At 37.9% G+C, this 21,192-nt stretch overlaps 1 protein-coding gene and 2 long non-coding RNA genes across 3 annotated transcripts; 1 reads left to right on the top strand and 2 right to left on the bottom strand.

The window, feature by feature from the left end:
• Positions 1–2,977: 2,977 nt before the first annotated feature.
• On the bottom strand, positions 2,978–12,446 carry LOC148719090 (uncharacterized). Its single transcript, XM_088741282.1, has 2 exons — positions 5,753–12,446; positions 2,978–5,218 (listed from the first exon to the last, which is right to left on the bottom strand). Exon 1 carries the CDS (start codon positions 12,423–12,425, stop codon positions 10,779–10,781), a length of 1,647 nt encoding a protein of 548 aa, XP_088597408.1. The 5' UTR covers positions 12,426–12,446; the 3' UTR covers positions 2,978–5,218; positions 5,753–10,778.
• Positions 12,447–12,534: 88 nt separating this feature from the next.
• On the top strand, positions 12,535–14,137 carry LOC148719091 (uncharacterized). Its single transcript, XR_015994048.1, has 2 exons — positions 12,535–12,642; positions 12,736–14,137. It is a non-coding gene; the product is annotated as an uncharacterized LOC148719091 (long non-coding RNA).
• Positions 14,138–15,123: 986 nt separating this feature from the next.
• LOC148719092 (uncharacterized) lies at positions 15,124–20,380 on the bottom strand. Its single transcript, XR_015993603.1, has 4 exons — positions 19,549–20,380; positions 17,780–18,596; positions 16,597–16,728; positions 15,124–16,194 (listed from the first exon to the last, which is right to left on the bottom strand). It is a non-coding gene; the product is annotated as an uncharacterized LOC148719092 (long non-coding RNA).
• Between the last annotated feature and the right edge of the window lie 812 nt (positions 20,381–21,192).

Raw genomic sequence — 21,192 nt, forward strand, 5'->3', positions numbered from 1 at the left:
AACAGTATCGAATAATAAAAGTTGCTAAATGTCCTAGCTATTCCATGCTCTCAGTTTGTTTGTTTGTGGCGAACTAGAGGAAAAGTGACGCATTTTCGCACGCTTTTTTTTAAAATTGAATCCACCAACCAAGAACCTGCAAAACTTAATCTAAAAAAGGGATTGGCTGTCATTGCTCTCAATTTAAACTTTGGTACAAGTCAGTCAGCATTGACCCAACTCTTTCAAAATTTAAATACCATTATTTTGTCTGAAATAAAACTTGGACGTTGGAGGGTAATCATACAAAGGCCAAACTAGCTGCCACATATTTTCCTTTAATGATTTACGAAAACTTAGAGTTTCATCAAAGTGACACCCTCCGGGTGATAAAGCTTGTCTCACCACCTCGTGCTGGATAATGTAGTGAGAACAATTTTTGCGCCCCACTTGACACTTACGGGTAAATTTTCTACAGCATTTATTACAGAATTTCGGAAATGCCTCAAAGCTACGCTCTATATTAAAACCTACGGGATATGTTACGCGGCGGAAATTGTACAGCATGGAACTAACCAGGGCATAGAAATAATACAAAGAGACAGCATAGCTTACCTTCCATTCTTAAACGTTCCCATGATGGCTTATCTCCCGTGAAATGCAACACAGCAATCAAAGCGAAAGGGAGCTGGCAAAGATAATAAAAGTATTGACAAAATTCTCGAGCGTCATTTAGTACTGAGTTGGAAACATTTTTTACTTCGATCTGTGCTTTTATTGTTACATTTACAGCTGCCAGTTCTACGAGTTACTCATCAGAAAACCAAATGTTAAACTCTTGTTTTTTATTTTTCTCCAAACCAAACAAAAGTCGCTACCGGAACTACGTCACAGTTCAACCCTTTCACTCTCAAGATCTGATAAGAAATTCTCTTTACTGTCTGCCATACACTTCTTATGATATTAGTTTGGAGAATTTGATATTGGATCAACTAATAAACCCCCTATTGATATTTTTCTTTATTCTCATCACTTGTCTACTTCATATTGCATTGATGTTATAAGGAGAAATGTTGCCTTGGTCACTGGCGGAAGTAAACAAGGTTTTTTCGGACAAAGGTTTTTTGCCCTTGTAATACATATATCTTATTGGACGTTTTGTTACTTAGTATCGCTGAGTATTTTTACGAGTTGTGCCGTATTTTGACGAGCCCGTAGGGCGAGTCAAAATACGGCACAACTCGTAAAAATACTCAGCGATACTACACAAAAAAACATCTAATAAGTTATGATTATCCAACACGCCAAATTGTTATTTCAGTGCGGGCGAATTTCGCGGATGTTTGTTTACGAGGAGTGCGTGACAGAAGTATGCGAAGCGGAACGGAATTGGCGCGTTGTCGCGTTACTGTTTCTATTTTCTCCAATAAATGAAGAAATTTCCTGGCCGTCTAGCTGTTTTTCTTCGTTCGATTCATCTAATAAACTTGGATCTATATTTGCCAGCCATTCCGACTCTTCGTCGTCAGAAATATGATTCAAGTTGTCCGCCATTTTTTTTTTTTTTTCTAGCTTCAATTCAATTCTTCGCTTACGCGACGCGAGAAAACCTGTCTAACCAGTTCTCTGGGGAAGAAATACCGCGTGACATTTGTACTCGTCTATGGCGTTATTTTTACTTTACGGCGTGCAGATGGATAATAAATGTACTCCTTTTCCACCCTTAAAAGTGATTTTGCATTGTATTGTTTCGCTCTTAATTTTCTTTATTCTCTTGTTGTATTGTTATCAGGCTCCTTCTGAATGTGATAGTTTATGAAAATTGCAAGTGTTGATCAATTTTTTTTAAGACCAGCCTTGGAGCTGAATGAACTACCCTGTGTAAAAAAACTTTTACTTACTCACTACTTACTTCCTTACTTCTCTATCCATATCCGAATTCATCCTGTTTAGCAATCAAGAGCTTCATTAGTTGGTGATCATTTTCTTTATTCTCGTGACCTTAATGTATAATTCAGGGGGGATATTGTAAGGAGATATGGATGCTTGTCACTCCTAAGTAAAAACATCGAAAGCATCGAAAACAAATAAATACCACGCACACGTAAAACCTACCATTTTTCCACACCACCTTGCCTCGGGAAAAGAGGTTCCAATCAAGTCTACGGTATGGAAACCTTGACAGCATGCCGGTTGAAACATGGCTGTTACGGATGCGTTTATGCCCCAAAATGATCTCACTAGCACTTTACTCAATGCTGCCACTGAATAGTATTTATCCTTCATCGTCCGCCTCAGAAAACCGCCAGCAGAACTTCTCATGCGTTACCCTTTATGCGTGGATTCCCCGACCTTCCACAGATGACATAAAACGACAACACACGTGACAGCATTTCTGAGAAAGACGCAATCCTTACTTCATCGCGGAGGCGGCGAAACTCATTATGATGAGGTCGTGAACACATGTTCCAAGGAAAAGAAAACGATCGACTTCAATACTAAACTTGGATGAAGGCAATGAAACTACATAACAGAAGCGACCTGCATTCCATCGACTTTTCTCGTTGATTGATGCAATATATATGGCTTCCGTTATTAACCGAGCGTGAGGTCAAGATCACGGCCCGACATTGGCCGAGTTATTGCTTTTTGCATTTTTACGGACCGAGGGACGAAGTCGAAGTCAATAAAAAATGCAAAAAAAGGACGAGGCTAATATCCAGCCATCTTGACCGAACAAGCTTGGTTGATGAAGGATTTAGTATATTGCAAGAGATTTCGCGTTATGAGAATGACTTGTTTACTCGAGAACCGGGAAACAAAGCCAACTGACTGTTTTTAGTGCAACAAACTCAAGAGAGTTGTTACTGTTTTCTTTGTTTGGACCATCTTCTGTCGCTTGTACATTCCTATTATCATCAATCACTATCATAAAACTGTTCCCAAAGGAAAGAAAATAACTATAACATTTGCTCAGGAAGAAAAAGCACAGCCAAAATTCAAACAAAATCACACTTAGGCAATATGTTTATTTCAATATTTGTTTGTACATTTTACGCTTCAATACAAAACATACCTAAACCTCAAGGAGCAAGGCCTACGTCATATGAACATACATACATACATACATACATACATACGTACATACGTACATACATACATACATTCATTCATTCATTCGTTCCTTCCTTCCTTCCTTCGTACCTTCCTTCCTTCCTTCCTTCCTTCCTACCTACCTACCTACCTACCTACCTACCTACCTACCTACCTACCTACCTACCTACCTACCTACCTACCTACCTACCTACCTACCTACCTACCTACCTACCTACCTACCTACCTACCTATTTATTTTAATCAGAGCAGAGAAAACATTGATTTATGTCAAACTTTCATGTGAACTCTTGTGATTTTTAGAAATAAGAAAGTGAATAAATTTAAAATAAATATAATAAGGAGACTGTTGTTTATTACAGAAAGTAGGTTCAGTTCTTTTTTAATTTCATGAATATAAAAAACATAAAAGAATGCAAGATACAGTCAAACCTGTATTGCAGCAGTGGCTCTTGAGGAATGGCAGTGTGTCACCACTTGATGCAAATTGATGGCTTAATTAGTACAAGTTGACTAACAAATGACATGAGTGATCTGTGTGTAATATTTGTCCAAACAGTCCGAAGAAGAAAGATCATTTGCAATGTAATGATGACATTAAAAATCATAATACAGATGAAAAGATAAAATGCACTGATTGGCTAAAAACTGCTGCATTTTTTGTGTGACACAAGTGCACAGTTATGACACATTAAATTACAAAGTGAATGCACTGTTAAAATTTCTCTGTTTTGAGTTTCTGCGAGGATTTTTTCCTGTAAGCTACAACATGATTTCTTGTGCCACTTGGTGAAAATAGGCATTTGTTAATTTTTACAAATTGCACTTGCTTTATGGGCTTGTGAAATTTTGCTGTCTTTAAAAACTAACTTATGCTTATCAATACCAAAATGCACTCAAAATCAAACCTATACATTGTAATTCAAAGTTTTCAGTGGTAGAGCATTTGATGGTGAAATCAGAAGTCTTGGGGTTAAACCCCTAGCTTGTAGGGACTGAGATTATTTCCTCACTTTTCCCTAGGCCTTGTGACAAAACAAATAACAAGTTTTTATTTAGGACGGTGAGTGCTGTTGTTGAGAAAAGTCACCTTTAGTTTTTTTTTTCAAGTTGATTATAAAACTGCAGGGGATAAGGTGAAGAACAAATTATGAATTGAAAGTAAAAATCAATGTTTAATTTGGAGACACTTTCATTCCTAACATCGTTCTTCACAAAGACAAAATTACGTATCAAACAGTCAATCACGGAGCAAATTATTTAAATCAGGAAGAAACAAAACAATCAGCATTTGATAATCATGCACATTTAAAAATCTTTATTTTAAGTGCTTAGCTTTGCTTCTACACTGATAATTAAAAAAGTAACTAAACCTAACTGGTTGATTGCAATCAAATGTTATCATATAGTCAATGGAAAATATTTATTTTTATCTAACTTTAATAGCTAGCTTCTAAAGATACAAAAGTGCATTGGCATAAGCTTGAAATTTATAATATAAGAACAATACAACTTAAAAATGGTGTTGCAACCAACTGAATAACGAGAAAAACTACCTGTAGTTCCAAAAATGTTTAGGATTTTCAAAATGAAAACTTTCTTATGACCTTTTAAGAATACATGCTACAGTGTGAGTTGATGTCATGCTTTTTTAATTTGACTTAAAATAGAACTAACCTAAAGGCAAAAGCAATTAATCATGCACTTATGCGACATTTCTTAAAACAATTGTTTCATATTTATCAAGGGTATTTATGAGAAAATTCATTACTTGACAAGGGAATTCCGCATTAAATTGCATACAAAAACCGATATCACACGAATCGCGAAGCAAGGAGTGCGATATATCGGTTTTCAAATGCAATTTACGGTAATTGTGAAGAAGAGCTCCCCAAAAAACCTGTCGGCCGACAGTCGGCCGACAGACGACCAACTGTCGGCCGACAGTCGGCCGACAGTCGGCCGACAGTTGGTCGTCTGTCGGCCGACAGGTTTTGCCTGAAATATAGGCTACCTGTCGGCCGCCAGTCGGCCGACAGTCGGCCGACTGTTGGTAATGTGTCGGTAACCTGTCGGTACCTTGTCGGTAGCTTGTCCGTGAAACGATCACACAATGTTAGGGATTCTAAGTTTGCCGTTACAAAAGCATATGGGTTTAAATTATTAATTTTTTAATTTGCGTTTGTCGCAGAGTGGCAAAACGAGGTATCGTGGTCGTTTTAGATCAAGAGTTTTTGGTCTGGTTTACCAGAAACGTTGAGTGATCCGATATTTCACTCGTAGAATCGTGCCTCGCTTGATACAACATCCAACATGTTTAATACGTTGACAATTGACTTTCAAGATTTGGTGGCTCCTAAAGGAGCCGTTTTGTGCGTGGTGAAATATACAAGATATTTCACTCGTAAAATCGTGCCGCGAACTTCATTGGCAACAGCTGCCCCTCTCTCCTCATGTTGCTCATGACCGGGATGTAGCGCCGAAGTCTTTTGCGACAGGCAACCTCCAGATCTCGCACGGATTGAACTTCTTGGTCGCGGAGGACGAGGTCCAGTTCCCTCGAGGCGACCTTTTTCAATTCTGCTATCGCCACAAAGTCAATTATCGCATCACGCATCCAAGTCTAATTATCGAATTGTTACGTATAGTATTTTATTACTTAACATAACGAGTAAAAAGATTCACAGTTGTATCATTTATTAAACTTGAAATTGGAAATAGCAATTCATCCCAAACCTGCAAGATAGATTACGATGCTAGCAACAAATACATACATACATACTTAACATACCATAAGAGGCCGCGTTGCATTGTTGGGCGATTGGAACGAAAGTGTTTGTATTGATACGTAGCTTATGGTTTTCAGAGTTTTTGGCCGAGTTTTCGATTAAATTATCTTCCTATGCGATTCTTAGATTGTCTGGTGTGTTGTAAATTACGCAAGTGATATATCCTATACGCATCTGATAACATTTTGGAAGAAACGTTTCTTTACATACTACCAACTTTGCCGTCGATCGGTAAGTAGGTGAAGTCTGTCGAGTCATACATCACCATTACGGATTGTTATGTCACGTTAACTGTTCGTTTTTTACACAATTTTTCTTTTTTCTTAACCTGTCGGTAGACTGTCGGCCGCCTGTCGGTCAACTGTCGGCCGACAGTCGGCCGACAGTCGGCCGACAGGTTTTTTGGGGAGCTCTTCTTCACAATTACCCAATTTACCGTGGAATTCATAAGTGAAGTAATGGATTAACTACAAGTTGACCAGCAAATGACACGAGTGATGTTTGCATGTAATATTTGTCCTAACATTCCAACGAAAGATAATTTGCAATGTGTTTGTCTCTCTTGACTTTGTGTGATGCTTTTATTTGCGAGTTACTAACAAGTAACAAGATGATTTCTTGTGTAATTTGGTGAAAATAACCACTTGCTAATTTTTACAAATAGCACTAATCTTGCTTTATGGGCTTGCACAATTCTGTTGTCTTTGAAAAACTTACTTGTGTTTATTAACACCAAATTGCACTCAAAATCAAACCTATACACTGTAATTAATTCAATCATAGAGAATCTGATAGTGTAATCAGAAGTTTCAGGGGTCAAACCCCTAGCTTGTGGGGACTAAGACTATATCCCAGTTTTGGCCTGGTGACAAAACAAATGAGAAGTTTTTATTTACTTGTCACAAATGACCTTAATTTCGGCCAAGTTGCCAACACATTTTATGTTCTCAGTGGTAGAGCATCATTCTGATGGTGAATCAGAAGTTCCAGGGGTTAAACCCCTATAGCTTATGGGGACTGAGATTACTTCCCTGCTTTGGCCTTGTGACAAAACAAATAAGTTTTTATTTAGGAAGGCAGGCACAATTGTTTAGAAAAGTCAACTTTAGTTGTTTTTCTTTTCAAAGTTGATAACCAGTCAACCAGAAAACCGCTTTGTTTTGCTTCTATACTGATAATTAAAAAAAGTAACTAAACCTAACTGATTGATTGCAATCAAATGTTATCATAGTCAATGGAAAATATTTATTTTTATCTAACTTTAATAGTTAGCTTCTAAAGATACAAAAGTGCATTAATTGGCATAAGCTTGAAATTTATAATATAAGAACAATTTACAACTTAAAAATTGCAACCAACTGAATAACGTTGCAACCAACTGAATAATGTGAAAAACTACCTGTAGTTCCAAAAATGTTTAGGATTTTCAATTTAAAAACTTTGCTATAACCTTTTAAGAATCCATGGTAGCTAGGCTACAAAGTGAGTTGATCTCAAGCTTTTTTAATTTGACTTAAAATAGAACTTAAAGGCAAAAGCAATTAATCATGCACTTATGCGACATTTCTTAAAATGATTGTTTCAGATTTATCAAGGGTATTATAGGAAAATTCATTACTTGATGAGGGAATTCTGCATTAAATTCCATACAAAAACTGATATCACACGAATCGCGAAGCAATGAGTGCGATATCGGTTTTCAAGTCAAATTTAACCTGGAATTCATAAGTGAAGTAATGGATTAAATACAAGTTGACCAGCAAATGACACGAGTGATGTTTGCATGTAATATTTGTCCTAACATTCCAACGAAAGATAAATTGCAACGGGTTTGTCACTCTTGACTTTGTGTGATGCTTTTTTTTGTGAGTTATCAACAAGTAACAAGATGATTTCTTATGTAATTTGGTGAAAATAAGCACTTGCTAATGTTTACAAATAGCACTCATCCTGCTTTACGGGCCTGTGCAATTCTGTTGTCTTTGAAGAACTTACTTGCATTTATTAACACCAAATTGCACTCAAAATCCAACCTACATTGTAATTCAATCGTAGAGAATCCGATAGTGAAATCAGAAGTTTTAGGGGTCAAACCCCTAGCTTGTGGGGACTTAAAGATTATATCCCAGTTTGGGCCTGGTGACAAAACAAATGACAAGTTTTTATTTACTAATTGTCACAAATGACCTTAATTTCGGCCAAGTTGCCTACACACATCATGTTCTCAGTGGTAGAGCATCATTCTGATGGTCAAATCAGAATTGGAAATTCTAGGGGTTTAAAACCCCTAGCTTGTGGGGAATGAGATTATTTCCCTGCTTAATGGCTTTGTCACAAAACAAATAAGTTTTTGTTTAGGAAGGCAGGCACAATTGTTTAGAAAAGTCAACTTTAGTTGCTTTTCTTTTTCAAGTTGATAACCAGTCAACCAGATAAAATTCAGAGGATAAGGTGAAGAGCAAATTATGAATTGAAAGTCAAGATCAGTTTCAACTTGGAGACACTTTCCTTCCCAACACCGTTCTTCACCAAAGACAAAATTACATGTTAATATTGATCACAAAATGAAAGTAATTATTTAAATCAGGAAGAAATAAAACAATCAGCATTTGATAATCAACAACACTGAACAGTCTTTATTTAAGTACTTGGTTTTGCTTCTGTACAATGATAACTGAAAAAGCAACTAAACCTCACTGGTTGATTGTAATTAAATGTTATCATAGTCAATGGAAAATATTTATTTTTATCCTACTTGAATAGCTAGCTTCTACAGATACAAAAGCACATTGGTATAAGTTTGAAATTTATAATATAGAGCAATACAACTCAAAAATGGTTTTGCAACCAATAATAGGAAAAACTACCTGTTAATAAAATTCCAAAAATGTTTGAGGTTTTCAATATGATAACTTCCCTGTAACCTTTGGGAACCCATGGTAAGACTACAGAGTGAGTTGATCTCACCTTTTTTTAAATTTGACTTAAAAATAGAACTAAGGCAAAAGTGATTAATCATCTATGGGACATGTCTTACACAATTGTTTCAGATTTATTAAGGGTATAGTACAGTATAGGAAATTACACTCTGCTAAAAAAATTATGACCTAGTGAGGCATATACAACTGGTTTGCCTCTGACCAGTGGAGATCTTTAAACCCCATGTTTAGTTGTTATGTTTATTTACAATTTGTTTGTATTGGCCCTGAAAACCCCCATCAAGGGAGTGGTCAATTAAACCTGTAATCAAGTGAACCCGTGCCTCTGGGAGTGTTCCTAGTTGATTGCTCTATCAACTGAGTCACAAAGTTGAACACCAAGAGCAGGACAAGAAGCATTCCATCAGTTGCAATCACAACCTGTTCAAAACATGATTAATTCATTTGCTGCCAACACATTCCCTGTGTAAAAAGCAAAGATCCCACTGAAAATTTCTCAGCTTATCACATGCGAATTCATAGCTCATCTGTTTGAGTGGCCAACAAATATATAGAGGCACAGGTTTGTACTCTGTAAAATCCTGACTTTTTTAGGCTTCTTCAACTGTGAGGATGACCTCCTTACTGATGTAATTATGGAGGGTTGCTACAGATAAGGAGTTTTTGGAAATTTCTAGAAGTCTAATTAGTTGTGCTAACTGGATACCAGGGCAATTTCATGCAATGCTCTGGAAATTTCTACTATGTGTTGCAAAGGTCCATAAAATATAGAAAAGAGTTATTTTGTAACCTTCAAGAACACTCTAAAATGCTTAATAAGTGTACATAAATTGCCATTAACCCATAAGAGTTGATTGTCATTGACTGCAAGACTGCTAAGTATTTAAAGAAGTTAAAGAAGGCCATTGTGGTATAATCTAGGGATGCTTTCCTACATTCATTCCTACACACACATATGAATGCATCCCTGAAAAGGTCTTTTTAGTAGCAATATTGAAAAATCAAAGGCAAATTCTGAAGAATAAAATACTTAATCAATTATGAATCGTTATTTTAATTGGTTAAAATGTATGAAACAAAAGTTGTTATATTTCTTAAAGTTGAATTGAAAGCAGTTCAAATACTATTTTTGTTTCAGAAAAGTTTGTCTAAAAGTTTATCAACAGTTTCAGAAGAGATTTTGAGATAAAAGTGTTTACTGTGATTTTTGTATCAGTGCAGTGACTCGATCAGGAGTTTTAGTCAGTAATAGGATGTTCTTGTTTTTATTTAACCCTACAGTTGTATCTTAAAAAAAACTATGAAGAAGGTTGAAATGTTTATGAAGAAATTTATCAGGAGATAAAAGAATAAAAGGCTCTATATATATAGCTGACAATGCACAGGACATTGATCAAATACTTTTTCAATATCTATGTACTTCCTTCAATCACAAGAATATAACTTTGGTTATTAGTGTGCTGCTTCACTCTTGTGGATTCAATCTTACCATACCATCATGTCCAAGAAAACAATATAATAACAAAAGAAAGCATTTAAATAATTTTATAAAACCAATCAATGAACCTACAAGCAGCAACAAAATTGTTGACAAATTGATCTTTTCAACTCCATATTACTTCAGTTTTATCTCTTTTGCCCTTGTTAAGTTTACCTATTCACCATCGTCTCTTCCCCTCCCCCCCCCCCCCCCCCCAAAACAAAAGAGATGGTGTATCGTGATTCCATGAACTTTTAGCAAACATTGAATGGGGGAGGGGGTCTGTTGATGGTTTAGAGTGCGGTAGAAACAGGACTGTTTTTCTACACGTAACTCTTAATTCTCAAACATCATGTGTAAACTAATCTTGACGCTGATTGTAGCTAAGAGAATATTAGAGCCGTGATGGAGAATTGCGATGCTTACCCTAAAAGTCCCTACACATTCCCAATAACAGGAAAACATCAAAACAGCAGTTTATAAAACTAATACCTTGTAACTTAGATTAATATCTGCAACAACAGCAATGCGTCCCTCAGTAGTCACTGTAATCCCTTTTACGTAATTGATCCAATCAATTTGGATTTCTACACTACGCACAAACTCACCATCTTTGCTGTATATCTCAACCTGGAAGAGTTCTCTCTCTTTTCTAGCACCAGCGATGACGACATGTTCACCTGTTCGGTGAAATGCAATGCTCGTGTAGTGACGGTCATTATTTTGCAGTTTAAATTTGTTAAGATGGTCACCGTGTTCACTGAATATGTGAACACAGGAATCATATCTGTCCACTACCATAACACGGCCATCATTGGCGACAGTGACACCCGTTGCATAGTGCAATATTCCTTTGCCAAAACTGCGAACAAGCTCTCCATTAGTGTCATACTCCTCCACCTCCATCCTTACGGTCAGTACTTTTCCCGTGTCAGTCACTGACAGTCCTGTGTACTCGCCCCAGCCCTCTCCCCTCAGACGAAACCTGTGATACGGGTCACCGGTTTTCGTAAGTTTATAAATCCACCAAGATCTAGGCTCTGCCAAGCTCCTCAGATCGGTCAGTACAAAGATGTCGTTCGTGTCTGTGGCGACATCCTCAATATATAACTGTGTATTTACATCATCGTTACGGAGACTGAAATGTTTAACAAACTTGCCGCTGCTGTCAAACACCTTCACACAACCATCCTCGTGTTGCCCGACAATGACTTCTCCGCCGGAGTTTGCAGCGATGCCCATCGGCCACTTCAGCTTGTGCTCTTCATCGCCCTCCTGACCAAATGACCATGGTTTAACAAAACAATGCTCCATACTTTGTTTAAGTAGTACTTTACTTACTCTTGCGTCATACAATGGACTGATTTTTTTTTCTCCAGTATCAATAGGAGGCCAGATCAAAAAGTTTGCGTCTTCACCAATCGTTCGCGTGACATCGTAGATGACACGATTCACGTGACAGACACTGGAGATAATTTCCCTTCTTTCCTCTTGACTGAAAAAACCTCTTACTGCCTGGATGCCTTTCTTGAGCTGAACATCAAAGCTATTTTGTACTGCAGGCAGACAGTTTAATTCCTTTACACACACTCTGCATGGTGTTACTGCATCAGCAGGATTGTCTACTGTCTCTAATATGGTCGCCATAACTCGATACTTCATGGCCAGAATGCGGTCAGATATTTTCAGGCCTTCGTTTTCGAAGGCCCTCGTTGCTTCTTTTCGAGCATCTTTAAATCTCTCCTTTGCAGTGGAAAGCTTTCTCGTAGCTGATTCATCCAGGCCAGTAAGCTCCAACCTTCCAATTCCTTTAATAAGAGAAAATGCTTCATCATAGGCCGCCTCTGCTGTTGACGCACCACACTCGTTTCTTGACTTTGCTATCTTAAACACTTCAAACAACAACGCCATTCCTTCCTCGAAAAAGCTGATACTTGTTTTTAAATCTTTCCTTGATAAAGCGTCCAACTTTGACTTGATGTCGTCGATTTCACGGACGATCAAGGAGTGGAATTTCTGGTCTGTTACATCGCCATCTTTGAGTTTTTCCGCGAGCTCATCTCTGCCTTTTGTTACGAGTAAGCCAATAGTTGTTTTAAACACAGCAGTTACAATCGAAGACATAACTTGAATCCTTTTTTCTTAGGTGACGCTACTTTACACAGTACAACAGAGTTTGAACAAAATAAACATGCAGTTTTCCAAAATTCCGCTTATCAATTTGGATCAAAGTTCCAGTTCAGTAGTTTCAGTGCTTCGTAAAAGCTCAAGACAACAGGCGATCTAACAATCTTAACCAACCGTATCGTCATCAGGGGAAAGAATAATAACGATCCCAGTGGTAAGAATTTCAAAAATTTGTAGTTAAAGTTTGTCTTAAAGAGTAACGAGGTTGGAAGTCGTTTCAACTCCTTCATTACTGGTTCTTTTACAGCGGCGTAATAGACCTAGAGAATGATGACTGAAAAAACTGACCGGAATGCAGGTATCAATGAAAGAAAAAACACTCCAGGAACCAAATGAGCTGAAGCAAACTCAATATTCATTGTCATCTTACTTCGCCTCAGGCTCAAAACACTTTTTATGTATTCGGCTTCAACTGCTGAAACGAGACATAAGTAACTGCGAAAACGTTCTCAAACCAATGTGAGTCTCAGACGGTTTACTTTTTATGGCATATTGATTAATTAGTTTCGACTGGAATAATATCAACATCTTTCGTGTTTAATAAACCCGATTTCAAAACATTTCCATTACTGACTCAATATAAGAAGACTGTTGACCCTTAAGAAATCACGTCAATGATAATTAGTGTTTTTGTCGACGGAAACAGAGGTATTTTTTTTTACAGCTGAGGTCAGTTGACATTTCTAGATTTCAGTCGAAAACTATGGCCTTCCTTTCTTCAACTAGGTTACGATAAAACGACATCTTTTCCGAATTATATGTCCGTAAATGTTCCAGAATATCTTTCAAGATCTTAATTTATCTCCATAAAATATAAACATCAAAGTTTGCTTAGGGGTAATGACGCAGTTCAGAAATAGCTCGTCATTGTTTCACTCCGCTTTTTGTTGTGTCCCTGAAGGAAGCCGCTAGATTGTTTGTTTGTCATCCCACAACGTAATGAGTGTAGTCTTACTATTTAAATAACAGTGCTATTTTTTCTTCACGAGCAGCAAGTTGATTTAAATTGACCCTTTCTTGTCCTGAGGTTTAACCACTAACCATTAATACCATTTCGGCAGGAACACTCCGAGGAATTGGAAAGTTTGTTTTTGAAAATCAAGATCAAAACCTTATAATTAAACTCTATATTCTGCTTTATGGCTGGAAAAGATTCTTTTTTTTCTAGTTGGGTATCTACTCAAAACCGTCGAAATCGTATTTTTTTTTCTCTTTCGGGAAAGTGAAATTAAATGCTGTCACATTCAATTACTTCCGAACTTCCTTCAAGTGTATCATTCTTGGTGAGGAGTGTAACGTTATTTCCTATTAATAAATAAAGGCTGATAGTTTCTAAAGAAACTGTTTGGGGCTGCGTCGGTGGGGGTAACGAAATAATTTGAATATATCAACAAAGTTGAAATGGTAAATTGGCCACCGTTACGATTATAAAAGCTGACGTTTCGAGCGTCAGCCCTTCGTTGAACTTCATATATTCATCATATCTGATTTATCATCACGGGTTTATTACGAATCAACTTAACGGCCTGCTCCCAGTTGGCTTGTTAGCTCAATTGGTACAGCGCTGCACTAGTATCGCAGAGGTCAGTGGTTTGAATCCCGTACAGACCTGATTTTTTTCAGGTCTGATTTTCGCTATTGCATAAATAGCGCTCTCTACTGCGAGGATCGTGCATCATACGTATCTATAACCGCAGTTTAAAATACATGAACTTCATATATTCATCATAACTGGAAATCATGTTTCCGAAGACCTAATTTTCAAAATCTTGGACCCCTCAGAAAGGGAACAACTCGATCTCCAAACCCCCCTTGATCTAAATCCTGGATCCGCCCTATTTACATTGTTACCTCCACCGACGCAGCACCACAGTTTCTTTAGAAACTTATACCTCATGCAAATAGAGGTTGGTTGGTGTTTGTCTGACTCTGAAAATGGCTTGGAATACACCAGACGCATTATTCCAAGCACCAAGCTAATGTGATCCAAAAACAAAATCATCGTTTATTAAGCACTGCACTCTGACGTCGATTTAACATATTTATTCAGCTATAAGCCGAGCGGTTTTCACATAAATTAAAGCTAGAGTTAATCGAAATTTGAGCTAAAGAGAGGGAGTTCAGCTTACAGTCAAGAGTTTTCGAAAAAAAAGAAGATTTAGTGCATTTGAACAACAACATATGAACATGTTTTCATTTAGAAACCGAGCTAAGTCGAGAGCGCGAATGGATAGAAGTCCAAACCGCTTTGGGGTCTCATCCTTGTTAAAATCCTCGACAATTGCAAGGAGTAGCCCTGTCGCTGTCTTCTCTTGTTGATATATAGGAACAAGCAATTAAAACTATGCGATGCTCTGGGTAGATTTCGGAAACCGGAACAACTAGTTGTAGCTTTCGTTACACAAAACTACTGTACCACGTTTAAGTGTTCACCCAATCTTGGTGACATTTTGATTGGTTAAGGTGTCCTCTTCATGGAAATTAAAGGCGGGCTTTCGGACCCAAAAAATGTTTCCTTTTCCCTTGAATAAAGGTGGAAAAAATTTGTGAATTACGTTGACTGAAGGTGTAACTGTAACTGAACTGTACAACCGCTTGGCCGTGGAAGGTCTGCGTACAAGATTAGGCTTCTCCTATACAGAAGTGTCGTTTCGATAGACTAACAAATACAAACGTTTTATTAACATTTCTCCGGGACCAAACTTGTTTTCCCTGAATGAAGGTGTTCCCAAATCAATGGTGTTCTTTCCACGGCAGAATGGTAAATGAAATGCAAATGTTTCTGAAGAATGAAAACCAACTCTCTTGAACCCTTTAAAAATGTCTGCATATTTAGTGTTCACCCAATTTTGCTTGAGGAGAATGGAACGTTCTTTTATTCAACACAGAGGTATCCATCTACGAACTTTACATAAATTGAACACTTTTCTAAAACAGAACTTGTGCCCCCCACCCCTCCCTTTCCCCTCTCGGATAGGCGCCCCAAAGAAGAAGTCCCAAAGGTATTGCAGTTTGAACACTTTGAGCTCTTTCGTGAATAGCCTTTATTCAGCACGCATTAGAATTTATTAAAAGACATATTTCACCTTGTCTTTTTGACTAAGTCGTTCTTACTAAGAACGGATCTTCTTACTGTAGCCTTCACGATCAAGGACCGGTAGAAGGATTCAATTGCAAGGCAACACTTGTCGGTAATTTTGTCCGTTCTGTTACTTGGTTAAAAAAATATCCTATTCACTAATGAATTACGTATTCGTTTTTTCACTGTTTGTCACAAAGCTGTTCATATCATTTATAACACTACCTAACATGGTCTACAAAATCTCTCTCTTACTTTTAATCTTAAAAAAAAAAATTGCCTAGCTTCATCGTGAAATAACATGAATCAGAAACAAAATAAAAACAAATCACAGTTTCACGGGTACTCTTTTTTTCTACCTATTTCCTGATAAATATCGTCGTTCATTCACAAATCCCGCATGTTGAAGTCAGCGTATCTTTTACACAATGAGTGACATTAGAGAGGAGAGGAAGGGGAAACAAACCAGTCAAACGTCAGCGCGTGTGCAAACGCTGTCATAGCTAGGCGCAACTCTTGGTGCATGTTTTGGGGCTGCTATAACCAGGTTGCCCCTAAAGAGCTAACAAAACACGCTCGCCATTTAGTCGAGGTGTTTTGCATTTGTATAACCTTTCTTCTGAAATGCTGAAAACAAACAAAATGGCACATGAACAGAATTAGTTTATCTGTCGTTTTTATCAAAAGCTTACGAAAGTAACACATTTTGGTGAGTACTTGGCGTGATCCTTAACGGATGTTAATGTGTGCAAATGACCCTGTATTCCCACATGTTCTTAATTATGTATTGATGCATGTATGAAGGATTTCACCAAGTACCTACCCACATTTTACGCCGTGCTGCTGGCGAGTTAAACGCACGCGCTTCGGAAATTCTCAGATAAGTAATCAGTGATTTGAGGCTAGTGTTTAAAATAGCTTATAAACATAAAAATTGACGATCGTTCAATTCCAGAAATTTACTGCAGTAAATCTTGAAAAAAAAGTTAACTTTCTTTTGAATGGAATATCAAAACATCATTTCCATACCTTGATGAAATCCATGAAGGTGAACCCAAGCGCAAAATAAACTTAATATAATAAATCACGAAGCCATCATCATTTTGTCAGGCCCTGTCCATTCGTATTCTTATTAAACTTGGAAACGAACTCTCCTTTCTCCTAAATAGGAAAAAAAGAATTCTGCTGTTGTACATTTGACCTCTTTCCTCTCATCCACAACAAATTGCATCCGACAGGGTAATGGGCTCCTGCATACGAGGAGTCGTCATATATGACGTACCCACTACACAACGTCATCCGTCCAAAGTGAGAGATGGAGGGGAGAGATCTCTTCTTCAAGGGGGCGCGTTCGAGTTAAGTAGGTACACCATAAAAATCATCCCATGGAGACTGTTGGTAGGTCGGTAGCCCATATTATATTGGTGATTGTTTTTACCGGATAAGTGGTCGGAAGGCCAAATTGCAGACGATGGGCAACCCGAATTGATGAAGTCTCCTTTACAGCCGATATTTGGTCTCGTCACGCAAAGTGCACTCTTCCCCACTAACAGGTACTCGGCCGGAAATTATAATGCCCGATAAAATACATATATCTTATTAAACTTTTTTTGAGTAGTACCGCTAAGTATTTTTTGAAAGTTGTGCCGTATTTTCATGCTTAACAACCTCCCGCGTGCATCCATAACTCGATGGGTGCACGCTGCACACTAACGATTTCTTAAGTAAACTGAGAAGACTAAAATTGATGAGGGTCAATAAAAAAATTAAAACCTCAGTTTAAAACCAGGGCATAGAAATCCAAGCACTGGATACTAACCAATAACAAAAAATTGACGTAGAAAAGAAGGTGCAATCCAACTAAAATATACGTTACGTGGCATTTCAGACTGAAAAACAACAGAGAAAATGACAGCAGAGAAGCATTAGAGCGACAAGCAAAAATCTGGAACAAATAGCACATTTAGAATCAACGAAACCCAACCGATGGTCCAGCAAGAACAGGGCTCCAAGCTTACAAATTTCAAAGTTGGCCTGCTATTTGATATAATTTTTCGAGAATTTTCAAAACAGTGTAGGATAAAAAAGGTTATTTTGGGCAAATAATTCGCAATAAGCGGACTTCTCTTAAGTTTCCCTGGAAGTTAATATTACGCAAGTTGTAAATGATGTAAATATTAATATCATAGAGATGGGTCAAATCAAAACTCACCACATACTCTGCGACAAAAAACATGTTGATCCCTATAACTACAACGGATAAAAAACACGCTACACCTTGCATCACCCCAGGGATGAAAACAATAAGACGACAATTGAATGGATTTCAATAATTAACTAGAAGAGCCAAAAAGAAATACAGTCCAAATGGTATCCAATGATAAAAGTCGCTAAATGTTTTATTCTACTATGCTCTCAGTTTGTTTGATTGTGACGAACGAGAGAAAAAGTGACGCATTTTCGTGCGCTTTTTTCTCTAATTACCTCCACAAACCAAGAACCCGCAAAGCTTAATTTAAAAAAAAGGATTGGCTATAATTGTTTTCATTTATAACGCTGGTAGAGGTCAGTCAGCATTGACCCAATTCCTTCAAAATTTAAAATACCACCATTTCGTCAAAAACAACACGGACGTTGGAGGGTAACCATATTAAGGCCGAATTAGCTGCCACATATTTTCCCTTCAATTACTTACGAGAACTCAGAGTTTCATCAAAGTAACACCCTCCGGATGATAAGCTTGTCTCACCACCTCGTGCTGGATAGTGTACTGAGAACAATTTTTGCGCCCCTCATGACACTTACGAGTAAATTTTCCACAGCATTTATTAACGAATTGCCCACAAGGCCGCGCCCTAGATTAGACCCTACGGGATCTTTTACACGGTGGAAATGGTACAGCATGGTATTCACCAGGGCATAGAAACAATACAGCTGAGAGACAGCTTAGCATACCTTCCATTCTTAAACGTTCCCATAATGGCTTTATATCCCGTAAAATGCAACACAGGAATCAGAGCAAAAGGGAGCTGGCAAGATGACAAAAAGTCCTCAGCTTAACAAAATTCACGAGCGTCATTCGATAGTTGGAAACATTTTTTACTCCCATCGGTGCTACTACTGATTAAAAGCTTCCTGTTCTGCGATTTACTCATCAGAAACCTAGATGTTGAATCACTTTCTTTTTTCTCCAAAGCAAACAAAAGTTGCTACCGGAACCACGTCACAGTTCAACCATTTCATCCATAAGATCTCAAAAGAAGTTCTTTTTATTATCTGCCTCACAATTCTTGTGATATTAGTTCGGAAAATTTGATATTGGATGAACTAATAAGTTCCTATTAATATTTATCTTTATTCTCATCACTAGTCTGCTTCATACTGTGCTGATAATGCAGTTAATGGTTTGAACCCGGGGGTAACATGTGAAGGTGTAGTCTGATCGTCCGGGTGAGTGTAGTCCTGAGAAGGACTGTTGTCGGTGGCAGTGACTGACGTTTCGACAACCTGTGCGGAAGTCATCATCAGAGTCAAGTGAATGATTGTTGTCAGTAGAATGTTCTTATTCCAGTTCGTGTGAAATGATCGGTTGGTTTTGCCGTGATGTTATAACATCATTCTACTGACAACAATCATTCACTTGACTCTGATGATGACTTCCGCACAGGTTGTCGAAACGTCAGTCACTGCCACCGACAACAGTCCTTCTCAGGACTACACTCACCCGGACGATCAGACTACACCTTCACATGTACTGATAATGTAAGGAGAAATTATGTCTTAGTCTCTCAATGGCAGTTCAAGGGTTAAACATGGTTTTTCGGACCCTTGTGTTTTCAATTGTAGTGAAGTTCTTTTCCATCCGTTAGCACCCTTGACTTAGGTTTTCTACTCTGACAAAGCAACAATTTAAAGGTTTCATTCATGGTAAGATTGATTATATCGCAAATGCGGCTCGAAACTATCTCAGGCACAACTTACCTGCAAACTCTGTAGCACATTAAGGAAATCATTCATTCCAGTCAGATCCTGAACTCCTTCCTTAAAAGCCACAATAGCGGTTGGAGCAATGGCGATCGATCTGGTAAATAGCACTCGCTTCCATCTTGCCCAAGAGATCTTCAAGAATCCCTGCAGTGCATAAATCTAATCGAAAGATTTGCTCTTCTCGAGGAATTGTCAACAATCGTTGACATGCGGGCAAGCACAAGTTATTCCAAGTTTAGTGTGGTAAAAATCACTTCCTACCTCCATAGCAAACTGGAAAAAAAATGATGCCATTAGCTTTCAGCAGAAGAAGGCGAGAGAAAATTCAACGAAAGAGCCCTTAAGATGAGTTCCAATTGAAGGTCCAAAGTTATTGAAGGAATCGTTTGGTTTTTCTTGACTTCGCCATGTGATTGGTTGAAAAAACTTACGCCAACCCCACAACCAATCAGATTAAAAAATAACACCTACTGCAACAGGGTCATTCGCCTTTTCCCGCGCTTAAAAGCAGGTTATTCGATTAAACTTTCTTTTTGATAATTGATTGGCTCCATGAGAAATTTTCTTACCTGTGATTGTCAAAAGCGCAGTTATCCTAAATATGACCTATTTTTAGATCAAAAGGACGATATTTTTTGAGGATTGAACACATTGACGGTAACCTTTCTGAGTGCTTACTCTAACGCTCAGGAAAGACGATGGACACTTTGACCTTTCCTTTGTGCGTCATGCTAAGCATAAAGCTCCAAAAACAAACAGACAAACTAACAAAACGCAAACGTGTTTTATTCTTTTATGAATCAAACGCTCGCACTCATAGTGCCTCCCGGTTAGCTCAGTTGGTTACAAAAAAATGAGAATGAGACCTTCGATCCACAAGATGCCCCGCCTCTTTCCCTTTCTTCTAGTGTTTTGCTTTTCTTTTGCTTGTGTAATTGCCTAAATTGTTTGAGCCCTTCTTGCGGAATTCCGTTGGGACGTAAAACGAGGATTACTTGGTACTGTTTTTCATCAATTTCTGGAACAACCACTGGTAAAAACCAATAGGCGTACTCTAACAAATACTGCTACCGCGAATATGTTAATGATTAATGACACGAACAGTGCGATGGCTGGAAGGAAAAAAGAAAAGAGGAGAAGGTTACATATGATGACAAGGTAATTTACTGTAAACAAGCAACTCCCACGGCTCCCACAGACTGAAACAGTGTTGAAATTAATCCAGGACTAGGATTGTTTTGATTGTGAGCTTGTATATGTTTTCAGCCTCAAAAACCAAAACTAAGGCAATTTGATCGATTGAGAGGGTTTTTTAGTCCTGCGGTGATCTTGTTGGTGTGGAACACGTCTATCACCTTAGTAACTTATCATAAGCAAGACTAGAGACCTTTCCGAAAAAGAAAACCCAGTGCAAAGGCTAAAATCATAATCAACGAAAGAGAACTAGTGTTAAAACTGTTAAAAGCGCGGGAAAACGCGGCTGCAAAAGTCACGATTGTTTTCAGTCTTGTGTGTGATTGGTTGATATGACAGCTGTTACTAAGGATACTGACATGGTATTCATCTTTCGTGCACGCCTCGATACGATTCTCAGACAATGCCGTAAGATGTATTCCATCACTAAAAAAATGAAATCAT

The sequence above is a fragment of the Stylophora pistillata genome, chromosome 12, assembly GCF_964205215.1.
Source record: "Stylophora pistillata chromosome 12, jaStyPist1.2, whole genome shotgun sequence".
Lineage (NCBI taxonomy): Eukaryota > Metazoa > Cnidaria > Anthozoa > Scleractinia > Pocilloporidae > Stylophora > Stylophora pistillata.